Source organism: Myotis lucifugus, unplaced genomic scaffold (genome assembly GCF_000147115.1).
Source record: "Myotis lucifugus unplaced genomic scaffold, Myoluc2.0 scaffold_161, whole genome shotgun sequence".
NCBI lineage: Eukaryota > Metazoa > Chordata > Mammalia > Chiroptera > Vespertilionidae > Myotis > Myotis lucifugus.
The window spans coordinates 2,340,323-2,366,412 of NW_005871209.1; the positions used below are offsets into that span (position 1 = coordinate 2,340,323).

Genomic DNA, 26,090 nt, shown 5'->3' on the forward strand with positions numbered 1-26,090 from the left:
CGAGGAGCCTCCACCTAACATTCAATTGGAAGTGATTAATCTGCAATGTAATAACATGCTAAAAGAAAATTATCAGGAGAAGAAGGAATGTAATAGAATTCTATCAATGCCTTCCAAGTGATAAATATGCTAAATGAGAATCATATTCTTCTCATGAATTAACATATGTATTTGGCAATACCTATCTGTATTTCATAATATTTCATATTTTTCTTTAAAACCTACAAATGTCTTAATAGGTTAAGACATTTCCACCATTATAAAAACCACACAACACAAAACAAAATCAATTCTAACATATAACCCCACAAAAGCACACTGATTTTATTATAGAACATACATTAAGTCACTGAGTAAAGCTCTTTTTTATGAACACGTTTGGAAAGCTCCCATTGAACTCGAGCACAGCTCTATTGTCAATCTGAGAGCAGAAGGACACATCAAGTAGAGAAAGATCTTTGCATGATTCCAGGAGTTTTCTTAAGGACATCGGACTTACCATTCTTGTTCCTGTTCAAAAAAAAACAAAACCACATAAAACACTTTAAATAGAATATTTATGTAATGTTCTAATAAAGAGTCCCTTTATTACTGATTGTTTAAAATACAGTTCAAATAAATTGCCTTTTAAAAATTAAAAGCATTTCTTAAAAGACTTCATTTCTTAAAAGACTTATAGTCCTGTAAACAAATATGCACTGAATTTTCCCAGCCAATTTGGCATCTCCTGTCAATACTTTACCCACTATCTTCATTCCCACCTCCTGCCCCTTCTAATCAGCTCCTCCAGACTTTCCTATTTCTGTCACCCCAGTTCAAAACCATTTGAATCTCTTTTTCTTAATCCATGGCAGCTATGCTTACAACCTCTAATTAGATTCAACCTCTAATTCCATGCAATGCAATTACTGAGCAACTACCCTGTAGAAACTTGTTTCAAGCACTGGAGATTCAAGAAACCCAGTGACCAGGGTTGAAGGCTATTAACTACAACACAACTTGATAAGTTTATGGCAAGTGGTGGGTGTAAAATGGCAGTACTGGAAGACAGATGATGGATGATGAGTACTAGTTAGCCCATGTTAAATTTGAAGTAATTATGGGATATTCAGATGGAAGCTAAATCATCACTAGGTTATAAGATGTCATCCGTTGGAACATACCTTTCTTTAACTACAGCTTTACTAGGGGAAAAATATCACAATTGTATTACATAATACATCTACTGGGATGGGGATTAAAGTTTCTGAAATGTTAACCCATGACTTTTTTCTGAGAACTCCTTTCTCCTCCCCTCCCTGACATGAGCTGTGGAAGCTGTAACTACAACTGCTACCCATGCTGTGACTGGCCCCTCACCAAACCAATACAGATTCTCCTGAAAATTTATCATTGGAATTCAGTAAAGCCTTCAGTGTCCATATATCCTTCAAACTAAAGACATGGAGAACCGGGTTGGGTCTGTTATATTTGGCCATGTCTACTTAGAGAAGCAGAGATAACATGCATGACGAAAGAACAAGGCAAACCAAAGTGAGAACCAGACATAAAGACTGTGAGCATACAGCTGCAGAGGTCGGGATAGAGGGCAGGAAAAAGGAAGGGAAAACAGAAAATAGCTTCTTTGCTTTTTGATGGTTTTCCAGTCCCTCCTGAGGCTGGACCATAGCTAGCTCCTACTGATGCTGGACTTACCATTGCATGATTCTGAGGGAGATGGGATCTGAGGGAGACACCTGTATCTTCATAATAATTTTTTTTCTTATGCTTAAGTTATCTTGAGTAGGTTTCTGTTATGTAAGACCAGAGAACGTCAACTAAGACACTTGGCTATGTGGTTTTTTTTGTTTTGTTTTGTTTTTTACCTAGGATCATGATTATTTTATCTTTGCCAGTCTTGGTCATTACAATCTGAGTTTCCTGGTAAGTTAGAAGTTCCTAAGAGAATGCCAGGGAAGGAAGTTGGAGAGTGAAGATGTAACTAGGCTAGGGTCCCCATCCTAGGTTTCCAAAGCACTTCCTATCAAACCAAGCAGTCTTATCAGGACAACATTTTTATTGTATCCAAGTTTTATGTTTTTTGGTGTGTGTTCTTTTTTTGCAAAAAGTCTGAGATCAGCTCTAATGTCAAGGCTTTAAAACAAACTGATATATTGCATCCTTACCTAGTATGTCCAGTTGCCGTAATCTGGTACAATTACATGCCAGTTCCTCAATGTCTGTGTCACACACAGACCTGTTGGCCGTAAGAAAGAGTTTTTGCAAGTTTGGGAGGTGGCGTGCCAGTTTGGCAAAGCACCCGGTGCTGCTCTGCAGAGTAGGACACCAACCGAGGTCAAGTTCCTCCAGGAGCGGACACCCAGATGCCAGCTCTGCTATCCCATTCTCAGTGATGTTCTTGCAACGCCACAGATCCAGGGTGCGCAGTTTTTTACACTTGGCCCCTATCATGCTGGCGATCACATCATAGTCTTCAATCTGGAAGTCAAATAATTCCCATCTTTTACATATTATGCTCAGAAATACGAACAGTTTAGAGAGCAAGTTAAAACATTCTTAATCATCCCCTGTTGTTTGCTTCCATGTAAACATACCCACATTCTCATTAATATAGATCTGCCCACTCATCTCACAGACCTGCCACTGTTTCATAAGACAGCAAGAGTAATCACTTACTTAAAAATCTATTTAACAGAACTCCAGACAGAGGACGTTAATGAATGAAATCCCAAAGCAGTCTGAAATCCTCAGTCTCTCATGAAGAATTTGAGGATTCTGAGCTGCTCTTGTATGCCTCCCAGTTTGATCTTGCTGCTGCTACTCACTGACAAGGTCTAGCTTCTTATATTTTAGATATAATTAATCAACTTTGGGAGATATATAAGATCTCCCTGATAAAGGTGTACACTTTACTAGGCTCTAAAACAGTATGTGAATATGTTGTTAGTACTAATAAGGATATTAGTTTTGGGTGAAAGTAGACATTTGGGGACTGAATATACAACACACAAAAAATTTAGATTATGTATGTTCATTACTGTCATTTATAGGAGGTATCCAATGATTTAGCTCAAGGTCACAGGATAAGCCTTTACTAACCAAGGATTAAACATTTAAGTTCATGGGCTTTATATGCTTTAATAATGTTTCTTTAAATAGGTGCTTAAATTTTAAGAGGTTCATTTGATTTTGTTATAATCAGGTATCAAAATTGTCACCAGAAGTCAAAAGGAAACGAAATAACAAACACTCAGATAATTTCCTTTTGTTTATTTGTTAATCATATTCTCCATTACTACTCGCCAGCACCACTCCAGATGCTAGGAACAACAGTGAGCCAACAAACACTGTGTTCACATTTTTAGGAAAGACATACAAATAATGAGCAAAATAAACTCAGAGAGCGGTAAGTGGCATGAAGGTAGTAAAGAGGGGGGTGTGAGAGCAATCGGAGAGTCAGGAGTTAGCTGAGGGAGGGCGAGGTGCTGCTGTGATCACCAGGGTGAGCGCAGTGCATTCCAGGGACAGAAATGAGATCGGCGTGGGCCTGGGGAGTGCAGGACAGGACAGGCTGGGAGGGCAGAGAGTTATGCTGGGGCCAGGCCATTAGGCCATGAAGGCATTTGATTTTTATTTTAAGTGCTAAGGAAATCAATGGAGGGTTAGAAACAAATGTGATTTATATGAAAACAAACAAAAATCCCTCTTTATTCTATCTGAAAGAGAGCCTATGGTGGGTAAGAATGGGGGAGGAGGCCCAGTGAAAAAGCCTGCACTAGCTTAGAGGAGAGATGACAGGGGTTTGGGTTAAGGAAGTAACAGAGGAACTGGAGAAGTAGACAGATTTGGGGCTATATTTTGAGTCAGAACCTAAGGCTTATGGACTAGATATAGTGGTGATAGTCTCTGGTCTTTAGCAACTGCATATGGTAGAGTCATGTAGAAGCCATGAGAAACAGATTGGGGAGGATATAACTATTCACATCAGTGAGTGTACCTGAATAACACAGACCTGTAGTGCAGCCAATTTGCTTCTTTAGAAAGAAACATTCAAAACTTTCTGAAACCCATGATTCTGATTGCTATTATTTTGATAGTCAGAAATAAAATAGCAAGCTGACCTTTTGGTCAATTGACAGAAAAGAAACTGAGATAAACATAGTATTAAAGTATCAACAAAGAGTTATCTCTGTTGTTGTCCTGGTAAACTCTGGACCTGCTGTGAAGTAAGAACTATGGCAGGCATGAAATATTTTGATTAGGATGGTAGTAGCAATATTAGCATTATTTCTGAACTTTAATGTCAAGTCCTTAATATTTAATTTCCTGACAACAAATATCAATGGTAACAATATTTTATTAGTAATTACATACTTTAAATTAAAAGTAGCTTATTTTTCTAAAAGAGCATTTACCATAGTGTATTACATATTAATAGAAGGAAAATCTAATGCTGAATTAGTGGGCTCACAACACCGTATCCAGAGACCAGGGTGGGCCTGAGCCCATAGTTAGACTTTAATCAGGCCTAACCACCAGAATTTAAAACTACAGGGACATGGAGACTAATATGTCATTTTAATTGGCCTCTCCAGCCTACATTGCCAAACCTTGAGGCATCTCTGAAGCCACTGCTGAGCTCTAAAAGATGTTCAATGGGATCTATTTTCTGGTCAGTGACTGTCCCTGTTGATTCCAAATCTAGAAACCTCTCTGGAATCTTGCAACCATCCTGCTTATTCTGATCTTCCTAATAAGTGGATGCAAAACTGAAATAGTTGGGGATCCTCTAAATCTGCCTTGCAGAGGAATGGACTGCTTACAACTATACTGGGAGATGCATTTCCTGGAAATGTGAGCATACATGCATGACACACACACATAACGAAGAATTCTATAGTCCCTTGAGTGTCAATATTATTTATAAGTCACGTAATTTAGATGAAAAAGACTTAACTCATCCCATGAGCTCTTTCAATGACCCCTAAAGTACTAATTTTAAATCTGGAAGGACTGTAGAGACTATCTAGTCATACAGTCCCTAGGCTTTTGGATTTCATGGACCAGTAATAATAATAATAATAATAATAATAATAATAATAAAAATAAAATACCTGAGTTCTAACACAGAATATCCACCTTTTTATCTCACCCAGTAAGGCCAGTAAAACAAACAAAACACAAAATAAACCTATCTACTATCATCAACATTTCCAGAAATAATCTCAGAACTTAAAAAATTAATTAAGCTTTGTGAAAAACTCACTCAACTACTGACATCTGAGTATGATTGATCACTCATTTTATAAAGAAACCAGAGAAGTAGATAACTTGTCTACATCTCACTTGAGGCAGAACCAAACTCTTTTGCCACACTATACTTCTCTTCTTGCTCTCATGGCTAAATAATGTCAACATTTCAAAGATATACTCTCCACTTTAAGAAAAATGTTTGAAAGTGGGGTTCAACTGTAAATCAGAAAAGTTGTGGGTGGGGGTGGGGTGGGATGAGTCAGGAAAAAATTCACCCAAGGGAAGAAAAAGAGAATGAGCAACTGAGAATAACAAATTTTCAAATACTTACCATTACACAACTACCCAAACTGAGGTGTTGAAGCTCTGAGCAGAAGTTCAAAATGCTGAGCAGTGCTGTTTGCTGCCCCAGGGACCACATCAGAAGCAAACACAGAAAGTGAAAGAAAGTGAAACAAAGAGAAGAGGTCAATTAGACATTAAAGGCTGTCACTACTTCTCCTGAAACAGAGCTCAAAATCCAGGTTACAGACACCACAAATGCCATTTAATGAGTCCCCAGGTGCTCCCACCATTGATTGGCTGGGAGTCAAGGTAATCATTACCAGTCTCCAAGTAAGTTGTCACTTTGCATGTGGTTTTGCATGCCCTAAAGATACCTATATTCCCCATGACCTCTCATTTTATTTCCCAAACGTAAGCAATTTGAAAATCTGGTTAAGGCTGAACAACAAGACAAGCTAAACAACCTCCCCCTCCAAAAACAAGCAAATAAAAAAAACCCCACAGTGGGCTGGTGACACTCTGAGGAACAGTGGCAGCTCTGACATTCACCGATCAGCAGCAGCCTGATGGAACTGCCAATAGAGTTGCCCGAAATCAGGATTGAGCTGGTGACTTTAATGTCAAAGGATTCTCTCCGCTGACAAGGATCCCAACAACCATTGAACACCTGTCACTAGCAACATGCTGACTGAAACATATATAACGTGCACTTTCTAGTTATGTTCCTGCCATTTCAGCCCATCTATCCTGTGCAATGCAATGAAACGCTCTCATCACTCAAGAAAGCCAAAGAAATGCTAGGCTGTGACATAATCCTGATAACTAAAATATTTCTAAAGTCATAACTTCATTTGATGACATGAAAACTTGTAAAAAAATGCAGAACATTCAAATTTCTAATTTTTATATTCTAAATGAAGAAAAAGGCTACTCCAACTTTGTGGCAAAATTTCTTTCTACATATTTGAACTAAAACATATCTAAGAAAGTTAAGATACTATAAAACCTATGTTTAATCTGTTGCAAGTGTCCAGAATCTGAACAATATTAGTTAGGGAGAGGTTGACAAATATGTCAATGACAATACAAAACATCTGTTCAAACCCAGATAAGATTCTCAATAAGAAAATAAAGTAATGAAATATTTCACATAAAATAAACGTAAGGCAAAAATAAAATAATCCTTGTTATAATCGGCCCTAGAGAGATACTAGACTTAAGACTGGTTCACTATTGGGTGTTTCTTTAAATTTAAGAAAAAAGTTTATATTGATTTCATGCTTAAGTTTTAATACAACTTATAACATAAAAGGCAATCCCATGTAGCTCTCAGAATGTTGGCATTAGAAGAGATATATGAAGATAAGTTAATTTTCAGATTCTCCATAATATTTTAACTTATTAACAGATGGGGAAATGACATGGTTTGTTTTTATTAAAGTATCAGATCCTTACAACAAGATGCTTTGTAAGATTTTCCCATGAGCAAGATCCAGAATATATTAGAGAATTTTTAGAGAGGATTCCATATATTCTTGTAAGAAATTTTAAATTAACACACACACACACACACACACACACACTTTATCATAGAATTTGTTTGGTAATGTATTTTTAAATTACTTACTACAAATAATTTCAAATATACAGACAAGTATAGAGTCCATAAAACAAACATCTGTTTTGCCTTCTTGGCTTATCTTTCTCTATTTGAGTATCTTTCCATCCATTCGTATACTTCCTCAGAGGTAACCTTTATCAGGATTCATTGTTTAAAAACATGCCAAAGATTATATTTTATTATACAGTATGTGTCCATAAATAGCATATAATATTGTTCTCCATGGTTTTTATACAAATGGTATTTTATTATGCATGTACTTCTGCATCCTCCTTAACAGTGTTTGTGAGGGATTTGTCCATGTTGATACTTACAGCTTTAGTTCTGACTTTTTAATTGTCTACTATTCCATTATGCAAATATACTACAGCATAGCCCTAGCTGGTTTGACTCAGTGGATAGAGCATCGGCCTGTGGACTGAAAGATCCCAGGTTCGATTCCATCAAGGGATCAAGGGCACATGCCTGGGCTGTGGGCTCAATCCCCAGTAGGGGGCGTGCAGAAGGCAGCCAATCAATGATTCTCTCTCATCATTGATGTTTCTATCTCTCTCTCCATCTCCCTTCCTCTCTGAAATCAATAAAAATATATTAAATATATATATATATATATATATATATATATATATATATATATATATATATATATATATAAACAGCATACACTTTCACTCAAGGAATAGTTTGCTTACAAGTTCTACCATAACAAAGAATGTTAGAATAAACATTCTTATAGTGCTTCCAGTGCATTTATAGAAGAGTATTTCACTAGAGCACATACTAGAGAAGAATTTCCAGGGGTTTATGTATGGCCGACGTTATTAGATTTTCCAAAATAGCACTCTGAAGTGATTGTATTAATTGACACTCCACCAGCTGTGTAAGAGTGTGGGGTCCCCACATTTCTGCCAACATATAGTCTTCTCATTCTTTTTTATTATCTGTCTGATGAGTATGGAATGGTATAATTTGCATTAGTGTAATTCCTAGTGAGTTTGAAAATCTTTTCATGTTTATGCGCCAGTCATATTTCCTCTTCTGTAAACTGCGTAATCATATTTTTTTATCGTCTAAAGTTTTATGTATATCTCCTTTTTCCCCAATTGACTCACCCCCCGCCCCCCCGGCCCAGCCATTTTTAATCATATTCTTTACTGATGTTTCCATTAGGTCAGTGGTTCTCAACCTTCTGGCCCTTTAAATACAGTTCCTCATGTTGTGACCCAACCATAAAATTATTTTCGTTGCTACTTCATAACTGTAATGTTGCTACTGTTATGAATAGTAATGTAAATATCTGATATGCAGGATGGTCTTAGGCGGCCCTGTGAAAGGGTCGTTCAACCACCAAAGGGGTCGCGACGCACAGGTTGAGAACCGCTGCATTAGGTTGTTTCTTCCTTCTTGACTTATAGGAATTTTTTTTTTATGCTGAATACCAATCTTTGTCAGTTACATGCATTACAAATATCTTCCCTAAATCTAAGACTTGTCTTTTTGCTTTGTTTATAGAATCTTCTGAGACATGAAATTTTAAATTTTAATAGTCACATCTATCTTTACATGTGTATTCTGTTGTCTTTTCAAAAAAGTCCCTCTTTGCCCACAGAAGGATATTCTTCTATTATTATTTTTGAATGACAACTTTAAAATTTTTCTTCTTTGCACTTAGGTTTTAACCCAACTGAAATTGATTTTTATACATGGTAAGGTACCAAATTTCATGGTTTTCTCCTTAGGAATAACCTCTTGTCCCAGTTCAATTTACTGAAGAGTCTATCTTATTCACTGATTTGTGATGCTTTCTGTCATATATCAAGTTCCCTTGTATGTGTGAGTCTACTTCTGGGTCATTGTGTTTCACTGGTCTACTTGCCTTTTCCGACGCTAACACTTCAGTCTTAATTATTATACACGCAGGCAGGAAAAGGGAGGCCCACGAAGAGAGAAACAGAGGCCTCTGGCCAACAGCTCTAAGAGGAACTCTGCCAACAGCCACATGTAGTAAGTCTATAAATCTAGTAAGGAGAATACCCTTTCTTCATTCTGTAAAACACTAAAGAGCCTTTTGCTCTTTCATATTTTAGAATCATCTTAAAATATTTTAGTTTACCTTTTAAAAAATATGAAAGATTCGTTTTTCTTTCTTCCCCCATGATCATTATTTAATTTACTGGCACTTTATCAATTTCTGTGTCATTATCATTTATTATATCTGACACCCTCTTCCTAAAATGTTCTTGTTGAAAACTATTTTTAATAGTTCTTTTAGTGAACATCCATGAGTGGTAAAATATTAACAACAAACATATACTGAGTAGTTATTAACATGTCAGCATTGCTGTAAATTCTTTTTCTTAAAATATTCTTTAAATTGTTGACAGTATTACAGATATCTCCCATTTCCCCCCCTTTAACCCCCTCTGCCCACCCCCTACCCCCCGCCCCCAGGGCTTCATCACCCTAATGTCGGTGTCCATGGGCAGTGCATATAAATATATTTGGTTTATCTCTCCTTGTCCCCCCACCCCTACATCAAGGTATGCCTCCCTGCCTCAGGTCTTATTTTGCTAGTCAATTCATTTTGTTCATTAGATTCCACAAATAAGTGAGATTATGTGATATTTGTCTTTCTCTGATTGGTGCTATAAATTCTTTATATAAATTAATCCTCACAACACCCTGTTCATTTAATAAATATTTATTGAATGCCTACTATGTGTTAAGTACTGTTCTGGCACTTGGGATATATCAGTCTACATGGCAGAAAATAACCTATAAGGTACACATCATTATTCCTATTTATAGATAAGGAATCTGAATCACAGAAAGTTAAATAATATATTGAGCCTTTATATATCTCCTCAATCTAGAATGAAAGTTTAGCCAGGCGTAACATGGATTCCAGTTATCTTCTTTTATCATTTTGAAAGTTTTGCTCCATTACCTATCAGCCTCCATTATTTTGATAAGAAGTCTACTGTCAGTCTAATTATCTTCCTCTGTAAGTAATGTCTTTTCTCTCTGATAGCTCTTGTCCCTTTCTCATTTATATTCTGCAATTCCATCACATGTCTAGGTAAAAATTTATTTTAATTTATCCTGTTTGGTATCCCAAGTGAACATTTATTTGAAGACTTACATCTTTTTTCATGAACAATCAAGATTCTTAACAATTCTCTCTTCAAATATGGCTTCTCCATCATTTTTTCCATTTTTTTCTTCTGGAACTCTAATTAAATGAATTTTGGAGAAGGGAGGCCCACGAAGAGAGAAACAGAGGCCTCTGGCCAACAGCTCTAAGAGGAACTCTGCCAACAGCCACATGTGTGAGCTTAGAAGCTGATCCTCCAGGTGCAGCCAAGCCCTGAGATGACTGCAGCCTTGGCAAAAATGGCTGCAACCCTGTTGGGAAGCCTGAGCCAAAACTGCCCAGACAAACACTCCCAGACTCCTGACCTACAGAAATTGTGTGCCATCGTGAACATGGGGTGTTTTTTTTAACCACTAAGTTTGGGGGCAACTGACAGACAGCAATAGATAAAAAATAAGATATAAACTACTTACAGCAGTAACTGATATTCAAGGCTTTTATAAATTTAAGTGCATTCCTCAGACTTCTCTTCCAACTTAACAGTTTTTTGTATCTAATTTAGAATTTATCAACTTACTTTTTATTATAATGACTACCATTTATTTTCTAGATTTCTAATCATTCTTTTTCACAACTACTTATGTTGCTGTTTTAGTCTATTTATAGTCCATAATTTCTTATGTTTATTTTAAAAAATATTTTTCCTTGTTCTGTTTAAAAATATGTTTTCATTTACTTCTTCGAACTCCAACCCCTTTCAGTCTTTATTCTTCCCTGTCTAGGGGCCTCGCAGATTGCCCCACTCAGAATCAGGACTTATAATATGACAGTTTATGTCTTTCAGAGGAAGGTACTTTTCATCAACAGGCAGGGTGGTTTGCATTTTTACTTACTTAATTTATAGACATGCATTCTGCCAAATAAACTGTCACAGAAAGAAGAAAATACAAGGGCAGTGTTGATAGCCAACAGAAGTAAACATCAACTACTTTTGTTGTCTTCTGGTTCATGAAGATGAAGGCAGCAGGGTCCTTGAAACTGTTGTCCCAGCCAGTAAACAGCTGCTAAACCACATTTAGGGATTACTGTCATATACTAGTCCCCCACAATACCTGTAATCAGTTTTTTCACTTCTTCAGATTCTTTCAATTTATGCTCTATCATTCTTGAAGTGAGGCAATCAAAACTGGATGCAGGTGTTCCATTTATAACTCTAACTTTTAAAAAAACACTCTTGGTTTTCTTGTCTGCTGCTAAGCAACAGAATGACATTCTTACTGCGTTACCTGACATGCCCCATCTCACCCCCACCCCAGATTTTTTTTTCCAAACAAAGAAAAGTTAAACAGGCTCCAACGTCTAACACTAATCCCCACTGGTTTAGTAAAAGCACAGGACTTCGCTTAAAGACACTTTTTAGGCAGTATGTTAGAAAGTTATTCTTATGCCATCCTTTACAAGTTGTAATAGTTTGCTAGGGCTGATAGAACAGAGTACCACAGGCTAGGTAGCTTAAGCAACATTAATTTTTTCATAATTCTGAAGGCTAGAAGTCTGAGATCAAGGTGTCAGTAGGGTTAGCTTCTTCTAAGGCCTCACTTCTTGCCTTGAAACTGACCATCTTCCAGTGTCTTTACGTGGTCTTCCCTGTATGGTATCTGTGTCCTGATCTCCTCTTCTTATAAAGACACCAGTCATATTGAATTAGAGCTTACACTATTGACCTCACTTAGCCTTAATTACCTCTTTAAAGACCCTATCTTCAATACATTATGAGATATTAGGAGTTAAAACTTCAATCCTATCTAATAATAGACAAACATGGTAATTGACCGTACCTTCGCTACGCCTCCCATTGGCTAATCAGCAAGATATGCAAATTAACCGCCAACAAATATGGCGGTTAATTTGCATACATAGGCACGAAGCATCGGAGCGAAGACTGAAGGCGTCTCCGGCTGGAGCAGCAAAGGCTTGAAGGCAGCTCCGGCCGAAGCAGTTAAGACTGAAGGTGGCTCTGGCCGGAGCAGCGAAAATTGAAGGCGGCTCCGGCTGGAGTGAAGGCCTGGGTCCTGGGTGCCGGAGGAAAACCGGTGCCAGCAGCCAGGGGAAGGGAAGGCCTATTGCACGAATCTTTTTTCGTGCAACAGGCCTCTAGTATATGAATATTAGGGTAACACAATTCAGCCCATAACACAGTATTTAAGAGTACGTACGTTGCAGACATATGCCCCCATACGGGTAAAGGACAATTATATCTTCTACTTATTTCCAAGTGGTTCAGGAAAAAAAAAATGAACATAGTAGGGGAACCTACTTTTTATGCAACTTTTTGCATGAAACTTTTTTTTTACTTTTTAAGCCAATTATTTCAAAATAAAAGCTTTTCCTTTTAAGTACATAAAAGTCTTAATTGATGAGTTAAATTTTTACAGCACTCCTCTCATGAAAATACACCATCATGCATGACTAAAGAAGTACTTGCAATCAATGTTTATCATACATAAGAATCTTGTGACTACAGATGTAAAGGACCAAAGGAATTGAAACAAAGTCCTTCCAATCATTATACATCTAATGCTACTATAATTACTCCCTTGTCACATAGAAGAAACTAAGTACAAAAGTTTTTTTCTTCTCTGTTCTAAGTTCCCATCTTTTGCCTAAAGTGTTGCCTATGCAACCCTAAAAGATCCCCAAATTCAGTAAAAAGGAAACTACCCTATTTACCAACCCATTTCACTAATTATTCTGGGATCACACAGTAAACAAGGCCTAAATCTCAGCTCTAGGGTCATTTCTTCTAAAATGTTTTCACAACATGGACCATTCTCAAACCAAGTAGAAACCTGTGACATTGTTAACATGCATTGGGCTTCTTATAAAGACAGTCCACTCATCTCTCTTTAACGTACTAGTACCTTGTTCTTTACTAGGCATGTATTTACTGCTCTGCATCTACCTAAATTCTACAAATGAATACCACTAACTCTGCAAATAACTTACCTAGCGATGACATTTTGTTTTGTTTGATATTATAATAAGACAATTGTTATTTCTCTGATAAAAGTGATTTTTCAGTAATCTTAAACACATAAAGAAAAAGATCTCATGAAGTAAATTAACAAAACTATAGTGAACTATATTTCACTACCTTTTAAGATTAAAAATTCTGAACAAATACAGTTCACATATTTTCTTACAAGTTTTTCAAGTTGCTGATCCACCCACCCATCTGCTTAGTAAATGTGGTTATTCTGTAGAAAGACAAACTTATCTTATAACTTATCTAATAATGAAAAAAACACGTTTGCTAAATATCTACTACTATACACTATCGTGAATAACAGACACTGTTCTATGTACTAGCTGTAAAGAAGTAAACAGTCAAACATGATCCCTCCCATTATGAAGTTTACAATTTAGGAATGAACATTTCTTTTACCAGAAACAAATCCTAAGAGTGAAAGAGATAATGAAGCCTAAATTTCTCTTAGCACATGACAGAAAATATATTCCTATTTAGGAAGATCTATAAGAATACTTTGTGGAGGTGAGGATAATTGTGTAAAAATGTACTGACTAAATTCTATACTATCATTTTTGCATTTATACAAATCCTTTTAATGTATAAAGTGGTTTGTTTTTTTTACATGTTTGACCTAATTTGGTCTTCTCAATAGCCTATGTGAAAGGGCAAGGTGTGGTGTTTTTATTTTAATAGACAAAAATTTTTTAACTTAGTATAACCCAAGCACATAAATCTTGGAAAGCCAAGATGAGGTGCATGGGTAGACACTCAACCACTGAGCCACGTTGGCCGGGCTGGGGAGAAAACTCTTAATGATCTAGGCCACACCATAAAATGTTGGACCAAAAGTTGGTGACAATGACACCTGGGACTTGTTTTAAGGTTGCTCTTATTTTAATAAAGCACTGGGATACATCCCCAGTTCCTGACAAGGTTACACACGAGGCTCAGTGGTCAACGCAGCAGCCATGTTGGTGAAATCTATCTAGAGAGAAGCCCAGTCCCCTGCGCCCAGTGCCCATTTCACCAAAGGAGCCACATCAGCATGCCAGGTCTTACCTATCAGCATATAAGGCAATTCGGACCCTGCTACTACATGTTCACTCATATCGGGTAATCACACTTGCAAATGCCGGCCATGCCTAACCACTTCAGAACATACCACCCAGACATCAACAATACATTATTTTACAGACCAATCAAAACATGGACTAACATTATCTTTACCCTGGCATCCAGGGTCAACAGTTTTCTCATTTTACACATAAAGAATCTAGGAATGTCAGAGACAATGTGACTTAATCTAGATCATTAAGCTTGTTACTGGCAGGGTCATCACTAGAATCAGTCTTCTTTCCACCATACCAGGTTAAACTTTAGCTAAACATTTTGCCCCAAATCAGGAATGCTGCATTACAAAGAAGCTCTTATACTCACACACTTTCAGGCTTTCATGGATTAGGAAAAAAAGCTATGCCTAGAAAAAGGTATCTAATTTGATTTTCCAAATAAAAAAAAATAAAAGAGTTATACACAAGGTGGTTTTATAGGTAAATTTTATCTAACAGATAATTCCCATTTATTCAAGTTATTAGAGATCAGATAAAAATATGAGCGTTTCCCAAATCATTTTGCTATGCTGTCACAATCCTAGCCCCATACCTAATAAGAGAGCATGGAAAGGAAAACCACAGTTCAATCTCCTTTCAGGAAGCAGATGAAAAGTATTTATAAGTGTAAACCCTTAAAGAATATTTACTATGGCCTTGGCTGGTGTGCCTCAGTTGGGCATCATCCCATGCACTAAAAGGCTGCTGATTCGATTCCCAGTCAGGGTATACACCTGGATTGCCGACTCAATCCACGGTAAGAGGCGTGAGGAGGCAGTCTATCAATGTTTCAGTCTCATATCGATGTCTCTCTTTTCTCCCTTCCCCTCTCTCTAAAAATCAATAAACTATTCTTTTTAAAAAAAGGAATATTCACTATGAATCAGACACTGTTATAGATAATTTATGTGTATTAAATAATCCTCACAACAAATCTTTGAGATGCATACTATTATTATCTCCATTTTATAGAAGGGAAAGCTGAAGTACAGGGGATCAAGTAATATCCAAAAGGGAACATGATTAGTAAGTGATAAAACTAGAATCTATATCCAAATAGTTTGGCTCCAAAATGTTGGGAAATTAACCTAGCTAAGTATTATATTAAAAATATGTAGGGATTACTCCAGGAAAGCAAGGATTATTCAACACAAACCATTATATTTATAATAATAAAAGCATAATATGCTAATTAGACCAGACGTCCTTCTCCGACGAAGCTGGGGCTGCAGTTGCCATGGCTGCGAGGGAGGGATCCAGGCAGCTGGCAGTGGCTGCAAGGGAGGGATTCAGACAGTCGCGGCTGCGAAGGCCTACTCTAGCACAAATTTTGTGCATCGGGCCTCTAGTTAATAATAAAAGAAGAAAAAAGATAAGTGTATTAACAGAAGCTTTAAAAATTTAAAAGATACATTTCTTATAAAATATTCTTAAATAAGCCCTAGCTGGTTTGGCTCAGTGGATAGAGAGTCGGCCTGTGAACTGAAGGGTCCCAGGTTCGATTCTGGTCAGGGGCACATGCCCGGGTTGTGGGTTTGATCCCCAGTGGGGGGGGGGGGGTAGGAAGCAGCCAATTGATGATTCTCTCTCATCATTGATGTTTCTACCTCTCTCTCCCTCTCCCTTCCTCTCTGAAATCAATATATAATTTTAAAAAATATTCTTAAACAAGAACGATAAAAACTACTTATCCGCAAATACCATCAAACAACAAATGAAATTAGTAAGCTGCATGAGGAGTTGTCTGTTTAGTTCACTATTGAAGTCCCAGTGCCTAGTAGCCTGGCACATAATATATACTAAGTACCTTTTGGATAAATACAAAAAACATAAAACATTGCAGACATCCCATTATATTGGAAATAAGACTGGTATACTTGTGTGTCTCTATTATTCCACATTACCTACGAAGTTCTATCTAATGTAGTAACACTTTAAATATTGGAAAAGAAAGTATATTGATTTCCAGATTATATAACTGCATGATTAGAAAATACAAAATACATAAGTAAAAAGTTATAACAATTATAAGTATTTAGTAAGGTGAGCAGATACAAGATAAATACACAAAAAAAACTAATTTTCCTTCATACTAACAATAATAAGTTAAAATTAAGTAGAAGAGAAATAAGTTTCTGAGACTCTGAAATGCAAGAAATAAATTTAACCAGAAAGATATAAAATTTAAGTGAAGAAAACTATAATATGCTCTTGGTCGTAAAACAAGACCTACACGAACAGATAAAAAGCCTTACTAAAGAGCAAAATGAAATATAATGAATGTACTTTTAATAAAATTCTTGATGAGAGATATATCTGGAAGAATAATATATAAGGATTTATGAAAAAAACAACATTCAAAAAAACTAGAGAGGAGATTTCCCCTACTACATGGCAAAACATACTAAAAAACTGCCATGATGATATATCACTACTGCTACTGCTACTGCTCAGCTAATACTGAGTTTCCTATGTTCTAGGCACTCTGTAAGCACTTTACATGTAATGTAATTCTCACAATGAAGATATGACATCTGTATTCTTTATTATCTACATTTTAGAAAAACTGAAATATTAAGAGACTGAATACTTTGATCAAGGTAAATAAACATTTACTGAATGGCCAATCTTTACAAGTCTATTCTAAATGCTAGAAAGATGGCCATTAGAAAAATAGATAAAAGCTCTTACCTTTGTGAAACTCACCTCCTACTGTAAGGAGACAAAAAATAGCAAGAAAACAAATAATTTCAGAGTAATAAAGGTGCAGGAAAGAAAAAAAACTGGGCGACACAAAAGAGACAACCTAGATGGGGGTGTGGGGGAGGGGCCTACCTTTTATCAATGTCTAAGAAGCCAACTCTGAAAAGAACAATTTAAGTTGAACATCAAGCTAAGAAGAGGGCAGCCATGTAATAAGCTTGAAGAATATTACAGACAGGCAGAAGAGGAAAAGCCATGAGTTGGCACCAGATCAGAATGTCAAGGTATAGAAAGAAGGCCAGCAAGACTGAAGTAGAGGGCACAAGCATAGAACAATTACAGGGTGTCGACTGCAGGGACACCCTGGCAATACCTCTTACAGGACTCTATCCCACAGCAATAATAGCTTGTACACACAAAATTTTGTGATAGTTTGTAAAAACAAATGACTGGGAAAACCTAAATGTTGATCATTTGGGGAACAGTTGAATAGAAGATTGCATAACATATACCACACAGTTAATGAAAACAGTCAGCTGGTATATGCAATGGCCTGGAAAGATGTCACAGATATATTATTTGGAAAAAGCCAGATCAATATGTATGACATAATTCCATTTTTCTTTAATGAGACTCATGAGCTATGGCATCAGGAATTTTAACTCTAAGTCTGGTCCTGGAAAAATTCCACTTTGTTTCCTCCTGCTCCAAGCAAATGTCCTCCTGCATACCATGCTCCCACTCCTTTCCCTAATTCATTCCCTGCCAGCATTTCAGCTCACCTCAGCCCATTGCTTGTTTCTTTACCTGGAAACATGAACAGCATTACAAAAATTTTAAGAGCAAAGAGAACAACATTTTCTTATAACTAAAAAATTAACACAAAAGATGCTAAATAGTTTTGAAATGACTGAATCAATTTAATGATTTTTGAATAGCCAGGTGGCATCATAAACTTAATCTATTTAAAAACCAGAAATCACATTATTATGAGTAACTAAATATTCAGTTGCCTGTGACACTAGCAAAGATGTAAATGAGCTATTCTTACCTCTACTTTTGTTCGATAGAGAACAAGTCGTTTAAGGCCACATAATTTGGCAATATGGTTGAAAGCTTGAGGTGGTAGCTTATCACAGGATGAGAGATTTAACTCCTGTAGATGTGGACACATCTCAGAAATAATCTCCAAGCAAATTTCATTTAAGAAGTGGCTGCAAGATAATTCAAGGCGCACCAATTCGGATCCACAAACCTTCAGAAACCTGTAAAAATAATGTTCTCTGTGAATTTCATAAAACTAAAAGTATTTCTGCAAGTATTTGGAATTATATCAACTCTAAGCAGACACCTTCAGAAGAATGGATTTCCACGAGGAAAAATGTAAAACTTGTTTCACTCAAATCCTCACTTACTACATACTAAAATAGGCATGGTTAGGCTAAAATAAAGCAACCTGAGAAGATAAAATGGACTCATATCACAAAAAACTTCAACTAATGCTAAGTGAAAAATTAAGAAAGCAGAGTATGTGTTTCTCCAACGTACATGAAATTCGCATCTAAGTTAGTAGAGCCAAAAAACAAAACATAACAAAACTCTAAACTCATGGAAGATATTTCCCCCTACACAGCACCCATTCAACACTGGATAACTTATTTTGCACGTAGTACGTACAGTGACAGTTTTAATTAAATGACCTCAAAACAAATCAGACTAGCCTACTCTTACTGGGTTGGCTTAACTACTGCTGTGATATGTTCCTTGTAACTGTTACTATTTAGCAGTTGGACTGACACTGAAATTACTACAAGATATTCAATTGCAGCTTCACATAAAATACACAGAAACAATTCAACCTGGAGGAGCCAAAGTTCCTTCTCAGAATAAAAATAACAATCTTTATCTTAGTTACATTACAGATAGGGGAAAACAGTCCTGACCATAATCATCATCTGAAAATAATCTAAAAGTAAATGTGAGTCTAGGAGTATTTGAATCCATGAAACTATCAGCTAAGCAAATTGAATCCTTAAACAGTGCACCAATCATCCCTATCCAGATCTCTCAACACCCTCTTGCCTAGTCAGTGTCACATTAGTTACATACTATTCATTTATTTATGCCAATCTCTTTCCTAAATGATTTAATGATTAAAACACATATAAAATAAAACTGACTAAATCAATCACTTAAGTAAAGGAAGTAACACTGGACTTCTAAATCAAAAGTTGGATTTTTTGTTTCCCCTACTTCCTAGCATGTAACCTTAGAAAATGCACTTACCCAGCATTTCCTCGCCTGGAAAAGGCAGACTAGAATTATCTAATAGCACTCACCACACTATCTCATGGTTTTGAACATCAAATAATATGTGAAAGCAGTTTGGAAAGGTCAAAGCACCCACAAACACTAAAATAAAAGTTAAATCTTGGACAACTCATATTCAAACAATAAAAATAGTTGCTATAAATTTACTTGATCAGAACTGTTAAATGAATCTTCCAATTATGAAAATTCACTTGAAGAATTTAAGTTCCCTCTATGCTTGGATAGACAAAGTTCTACGAATTCAGGGTATTTTTCCCTCAATAGGGTCAAATTACTCCCAAGGAATATGACAAAATTAGCATTTTTACCTTTTTTTGAGTATACTTAGTTTTGGGTAGTTCTTCATCCTATCTAATAAAGAGGGAATATGCTAATTGACCCTCACGCCACCACAAAGACGGCAGCACCCACCGCCAATAAGGAGGGAATATGCTAATTGACTGCCATGCCCTCAAAGATGGCGGTGCCCACAGCCACAAGATGGCGGCACCCAGTCCCCTCAGCCCCGCCGGGGCAGCAGGCATGCGACAAGGCCAGGCCTGCCTCATGTACCTGCCTCCGGAGAACCTCAGTCCCCTCAGTCCCCCAGCCACCCAGGGCCAGCCCGAGGCACAGGCAAGCCTTGGATGGCGGCTGCCCAGCTGCCCAGAGCCGCCCGAGGGCCCAGGGCCGGCCGAGGCTTGCGCTGCTGGCAGTGGCAGCAGCAGAGGTGTGATGAGGGCGTCGCCTTCCCCTGATCACCAGGTCGCCTTCCACCCCTGAGGGCTCCCGGACTGTGAGGGGGGGGCAGGCCGGGCTGAGGGACCCCCCCTCCAGTGCATGAATTTCATGCACTGGGCCTCCAGTTATTTATAAACTAGCTATCTAGAAATAAATGGACATAAAGTTTCAGAGAACTACTGATATCCTATTTTGATTTGATACTTCTGAAATTAACTGCAGCTCACAGAAGTTAAATGAGTATATTAACTCTCTTAAAATTAAAATGTTTAAACATCTTATCTCTTAAAGGTCTTCATTATTTAGAGAACAAAGCACTTTGTTCTACAATTCTTTTTCATATTGGACTTGGGATACTTTAACATCCCTTTTCTCCTTGCTCTCATTATTGAACTTTTCCCTCTAAAGAATTTACAGTGACATCAAGCCAATCACCAGAAAGCCAACTTTAAAGAGACTAGAAAACTTGCCAAACTGATTTAATGAATGACAGGATTTGAAAGCACAATAATAGCCATGCCTATACTGCCTTTATGTCTCTCTTTTCCTTTAGTGCATATTTTTACTCTGAGCAGATTATTTGGTCAACATCCCCAGTCTCTCTTCCTAAATTTACAAGATCTACATTACCTACTTTTTCATAACATGTCCATTCCATGAAGGCAGAAGTAGCAGCAGACCCAATTAATTAATGCTGCTCATGTACATCTTATTTTAATGCATAATTACATAATGTTTTTGTCTTGATCCTCTATTTATTCATCTCAGTTGTGATATTGGTCACCTAAACAGAGAACTACAGCTTCCTTAATTCCTACAGCCTATTCATTCCAGGTTATGAATTCTCACAAAGTATTTCTTGATTTAAAGGTATTATGAGAAGACCTAGGTTCAGATAAACAATCCCAAACTAGGTCTCCTGCTATAAGAAAAGGAGTCTCTGGAGAGAGAAATAAATTGCTTATCCTTATGAGGTGAATTAATTTGTCCAGAGTAATGTAAACACCTAAGAAGTAATTTACTAAATTGTAACTTGCATCCTAAAATAATTAACATCACATGAATGAATGATTTAATCTGAGTTTACTCATCACAAAATAAAAGGCACTAATCCCCACAATCCTCCTGATATAGAAAGGTAAGGGGAGAATTAGATACAAATATCCATCGGCCCTGATTCCTAATCTTATGCTTTGTTAGCTGACCCTTATGGAGTTTTATAAAATAGCACATTTAAGATCATTTTTAATCTCAAATAACTTGGAACATTATTTATTACATCTGGTCCAAAATAAAGCCATTAAAAACAAGACTTCCTGCCTAACTGTGTATGGTATTATCTGGTAATAGTAGAAGAAAGTCAATAAGTAATCTCTAATCTCTAGATATTGACAATCAAAAAGAGACAACTGTTTGAAGTACAGGCAAACAATTGAATAAAATAATATGTAAATAGGCAGTAAGTTCTTTATCCCATAAAACTGTAGCTCTGTGTCAAACATCTAATAAAGTTCTTGAATCTAGAAAGTACTCAAGAATGTTTCTGAGGGAAATAAGTGGAGGGTTAGGGTAAAAATCTCTGCCTAACTGAGATGGAGATCAAGGTGATCAGTTTGGGTAACTATCTGAAGAAAAACAGTACCTAGGCTTTTGAACATCAGAATGATATGATTAAGGAATAGCCAAGACTTTAGGGAACTGTATTATAAAAGAAAAGTAGAATTATAATATATGTGATTTTTATGAACAATAATATGCATAAGCAGTACTTGAAATTGCAAATCATAAATCTGTAGCTAGAACAGGATTTTAATAACTGATTAAAAGTTTTAAATTCTTGTTATTCCAATTTAACCTATTTCCCTGCTATTTTGAATAATATGAATTCCTAAAAAATTCTTTAAAATCCAGTTAAACAGTTCCAACTTGTGGGGATTAGGTTTTTAGGCAACAAAAATAAACTGTATCAAACTTTTCCCAAAGACTTGCTAAAATAGCAGCTCATCATCATTGGTCTCTAGTCTAAAAATGTACTTTTGTCTTTAAAGTATTATAAATAAGTCTTCTTCACAGTAATGAGCACAAATAGGCCATACTTATTCATAGGTTATTCATTAATAATCAAGCCATGAATATTTATTGTTTATTCTGGGAATGCTGCCTACAAGCCATAATGACTATCAATTCAGCAGTCAAGTCATGGGGGCCAACAGCAATCAGGAGGCAAAACTCCAGCATCTTCCGCACCCCCAAAAAGATTCCCTCCCTGTTATTTAAACATTTTCTTTTCTTAATGGGAACAATGACTATGCTTAAAGGAATGCCATCAAGATTTATGGTTTTACTGGCTGAAAACTACAGTAAAATATGGAAAACTTAAATTTATGTATGTGTACTTTTGTGATTATTCAAACAGCCCCACAGCAACTAACATGGATGGATTGAAAATGAAACAGAAATTGCTGGTGAGAAAGTAGATTGGAGCTTTAACCTTGTAAAAGAAGATCTTTAGTCATTATGAGTCTAAAATTTTAAAAATAGCATTCCTAAGTTTTCTTCTCACAACTTATGTTTCTGCTCATGCATCAGGATGAGTTACATTCAGAGAATTTTTAAAAACTGATTTAATATTACCTTTACCTTTTACTCATTATAACATTTTTATAGGCAACATTTTGCCAAAGAAACTGGAGTTTAGCCATTCACTACCAATGTTTCCTTTAATGTCTATTTAAAATACCAGAAAGGTCCTTATAATGTAAAATAATGCTTACTGACACCAACTGTTCTATCTGTTCTCAGTTGGTCTTGGTTTATAACCCATAGTGTATGCTCTAAATACCCATAATCATCATTAGCTTCAGTTCTTCTTGATCCTATTAGCAGAGAGGAAAATTTGTGAATGAAGTGTGTGTTTGGGCAAGGGTGAGTAGGAAGGACTAAAGAATGTTCCACTAAATACTTGTCATTGTCTAGCAACTTAAAAAAATTTACTGAAACCACACTGCTAAAAGAAATGCTTTATTTTTCTACTACAGATATTTCCTCCTAATGAAAAAGAATTTGGTGTACATAGCATGTTGTAAAGTCTTTAGAATCTCTGACCCACAATACCATAATATTTTATCAAAGAACCCCTTCCCCTGGCTCCATTTCTGGCAGAAAAGACAGGCAGTCAGTACATCCATGGTTTCAACGTGTGTTAATAAGCTATTAAATGCTTGTGTAAATTTTTCACTTCATTGCATAAACTATCAATATTAGCATTTTGAACACACTTTTAGTATTTAAAACATTATTATTGTATGTGAATATAATGGTATCAAATATTTATTTTATTTTATGGAACTTCATGCTTATTTTTATAATGTAAGTCAAGGGGAAATAAGGCTCAATATATAAATTTCTAATTCATAAACCACTGTTCAAGAATATGGCCACTAGGGATGTGTGTCGGGAGAACTGAAGTTCATTTTTAACTTCGAAAAACAGGGTAGGAGAGTATTCATTAATAAAAAATAATGGGTAGTTTTCCCAAAGTTTCTACTTGTTCATTATTTAGCTTAATGAAATGATGGGATTAGATTGTAGCACACTCTGAGAATAGCCATCATCAAGGTTAAGAGAAAAACACCTATTTGTACCATAAGAAAAATTACCATGGCATTACTAAATGAATATGCACTTATGCAAGCTTTACCATGTTTAACAGGTGACATTTAATAGCAAAGAAACTAAATGCTTAAATAGAAAGGAGCAGAAACACCTGGGCAGGTCTGCAAGTGTGGTCGCCTCGTTAGCATGCAATTGCATTTTCAACATAATTAGTTTAAATGTGCTTCTAAATTTGGGTGATGTATTGCACATGTAATTAAGATTTAATTAAAAATGTTCTATAATAAATTGTTTTCCATTTCTGACAAATCACATTAGAGAGGTGGATTTTGATTTAGAAATAGTTTTTTAAATGTGTTAATCATCTGTACTGGAAATATGAGAAAGAAAAAAAAGGAGCTCTGTTAAAGTTATTTGGGATTTTAAAAATATGAGGTAAAGAGCATAGTTTCCCTTCCTATTATCATGAAGTGTAGCTGAAAAGGTGAAACTCATTCGCTTTTATAAGCAGAAGCATTCTGAACAGGATGATGCACAAAATGTATTTCTTTTTTATTTCTGTAAAGTATATGATTTCAAACTTAATTGTGGAAACTACTACATAATAAGTACAGCCTGCTGGTGAAATAATTTCAACAACTTGGCACTAACCTGCTGAATCCTGCAACAGAGATGAAGCCCCTATTGCCAGTCCAAGATAAGTTAAGCCACTGGACGAGAGTGCAGCGAGCCTGCAGAAACTCCAGGGAGGTGTCATTGAGTTTTGCCCAGTAAGGCTGCAGATTGAGGTGGATGTACTGGAGAGGATCGTAGCAATGCTGGTTCAGCAGTTTGCAAGTCTGTGCTAATCTGCACAGGTCTGGTAGTGTAAGATGATTCAGAATCAGTTGAATGAGCTACATAAAACAGAGAAACCAATATCATCAAGAATGAAAAAGAGAACAAGAGTATCATGTATTTTATAACACTATTTTCACATACTAAACAGATCAACATTGAACTGAATTAGCCAAAACAGAAGAAACCATACCTACTTAAGACTTAATTACATTTCAAAATGTTCAAAGTACACTCAGCTCAAGTTGACTAATTTTTTTTTATAATGCAAAGATGTACTTTGGAAATCTGTTGAAAAATACAAATTTTCATAGATTCAATATTTACTAAACATCTACTATAAATCAAACACTGATGATAGAGAGAAAAGAGTTCCCAGTTTCAAAGTTTTCAGAGTCCAGTGGGGACTGGTAAATACAATGACATGTTTCAATAGCTTTGATAGAGAGAAGCACAGGCTGCCACTAGAGCCTAACACAAGACAGGGGCCTCACCACAAAATGAAAGAGGACTTGTATCAGGAAGGTTCAGCTTTAAAGGGTGAGAGGCAAACTAGGTGAAAAGACAGACATGTCTTTCTCTGACTGGCTTATTTCACTTAGCATAATACTCTCCAAGGGGAAAAGTAACCTAGAGATAATTTAAAATATATAAGAGGGTGTGTTTAGGTTACATGCAAATACTATTATCATCTACGTATATAATAGAGGTATATGCAAATTAGCCTGGACGCCATAACGTCACAACCAGACAGCAGGGACCTGAGGCTGCATGGTGCCTGGCCGGAGTGAGGGACCTCAGGCCGCGTCCCCCGCCCTGGTGCCCCCTGCCCTGGCGCCAGGCCGGGAGACATAAGGCTACACCACCCACCCCAGCGCCGGGCTGGGGGACCTCAGGCCACGCCCCCCACCCGCAGGGCTTGACGGAGGAACTCAGGTCATGCCCCCAGCACCGGGCCGGGGTACCTCAGGCCGCGCCCCCCGCCTGGCGGGGCTTGATGGGTGCCTCAGGCCATGCCCCCTGCCCTGGCACTGGGCCAGGGGACCTCAGGCTGCGCCCCCTGCCCGGATGGGCTTGATGGGGGTGGGGCCTGCCAGGTCTGGGTCTCCTGCGTTTTTGAAGCACGTGCAGGTAGTGGGCGGGGACTTGACTCTAGGTCCCGTGGCACGCCCAGACTCTGACAGGAGGGAGATTTTCATATACATTTTACTAATTTTCTTTCATCTCTGACACTTCTATTATAGAGAAAGGGCAAATAGCAATATTAAAATATTTCCTCTAATTAATTCCCTTTTAATGTGCATGAATTTCGTGCACCAGGCCACTAGTTTTATATAAGGGACTTGAGCATCTGAGGATTTTGGTATGGAGGGGTGGGCTGGGGGCTGGAACCAATCCCCAGAGGATACTGAGGGATGACCACATAGTCTACAGTTTTCTTTTTATGTGCCATAGTGTTAAACTGGCTTCATTAACAACAGTGAAACTTTT

At 36.9% G+C, this 26,090-nt stretch overlaps 1 protein-coding gene across 4 annotated transcripts in view; it reads right to left on the bottom strand.

The window, feature by feature from the left end:
- Nucleotides 1–286: 286 nt before the first annotated feature.
- The window catches only part of FBXL4 (F-box and leucine rich repeat protein 4), a 45,503-nt gene continuing 19,699 nt past the window's right edge, over nucleotides 287–26,090 (bottom strand). For all 4 annotated transcript variants that reach the window (XM_014461820.2, XM_023759758.1, XM_006095836.3 and 1 more), the window contains exons 5-9: nucleotides 24,414–24,658; nucleotides 18,148–18,361; nucleotides 5,585–5,656; nucleotides 2,166–2,478; nucleotides 287–510 (exon numbers count right to left, since the gene is read on the bottom strand). In XM_014461820.2, the coding sequence (XP_014317306.1) occupies nucleotides 347–510; nucleotides 2,166–2,478; nucleotides 5,585–5,656; nucleotides 18,148–18,361; nucleotides 24,414–24,658 (1,008 nt within the window). In that variant the 3' untranslated portion in view covers nucleotides 287–346. The remainder of the gene's footprint in view (nucleotides 511–2,165; nucleotides 2,479–5,584; nucleotides 5,657–18,147; nucleotides 18,362–24,413; nucleotides 24,659–26,090) is intronic.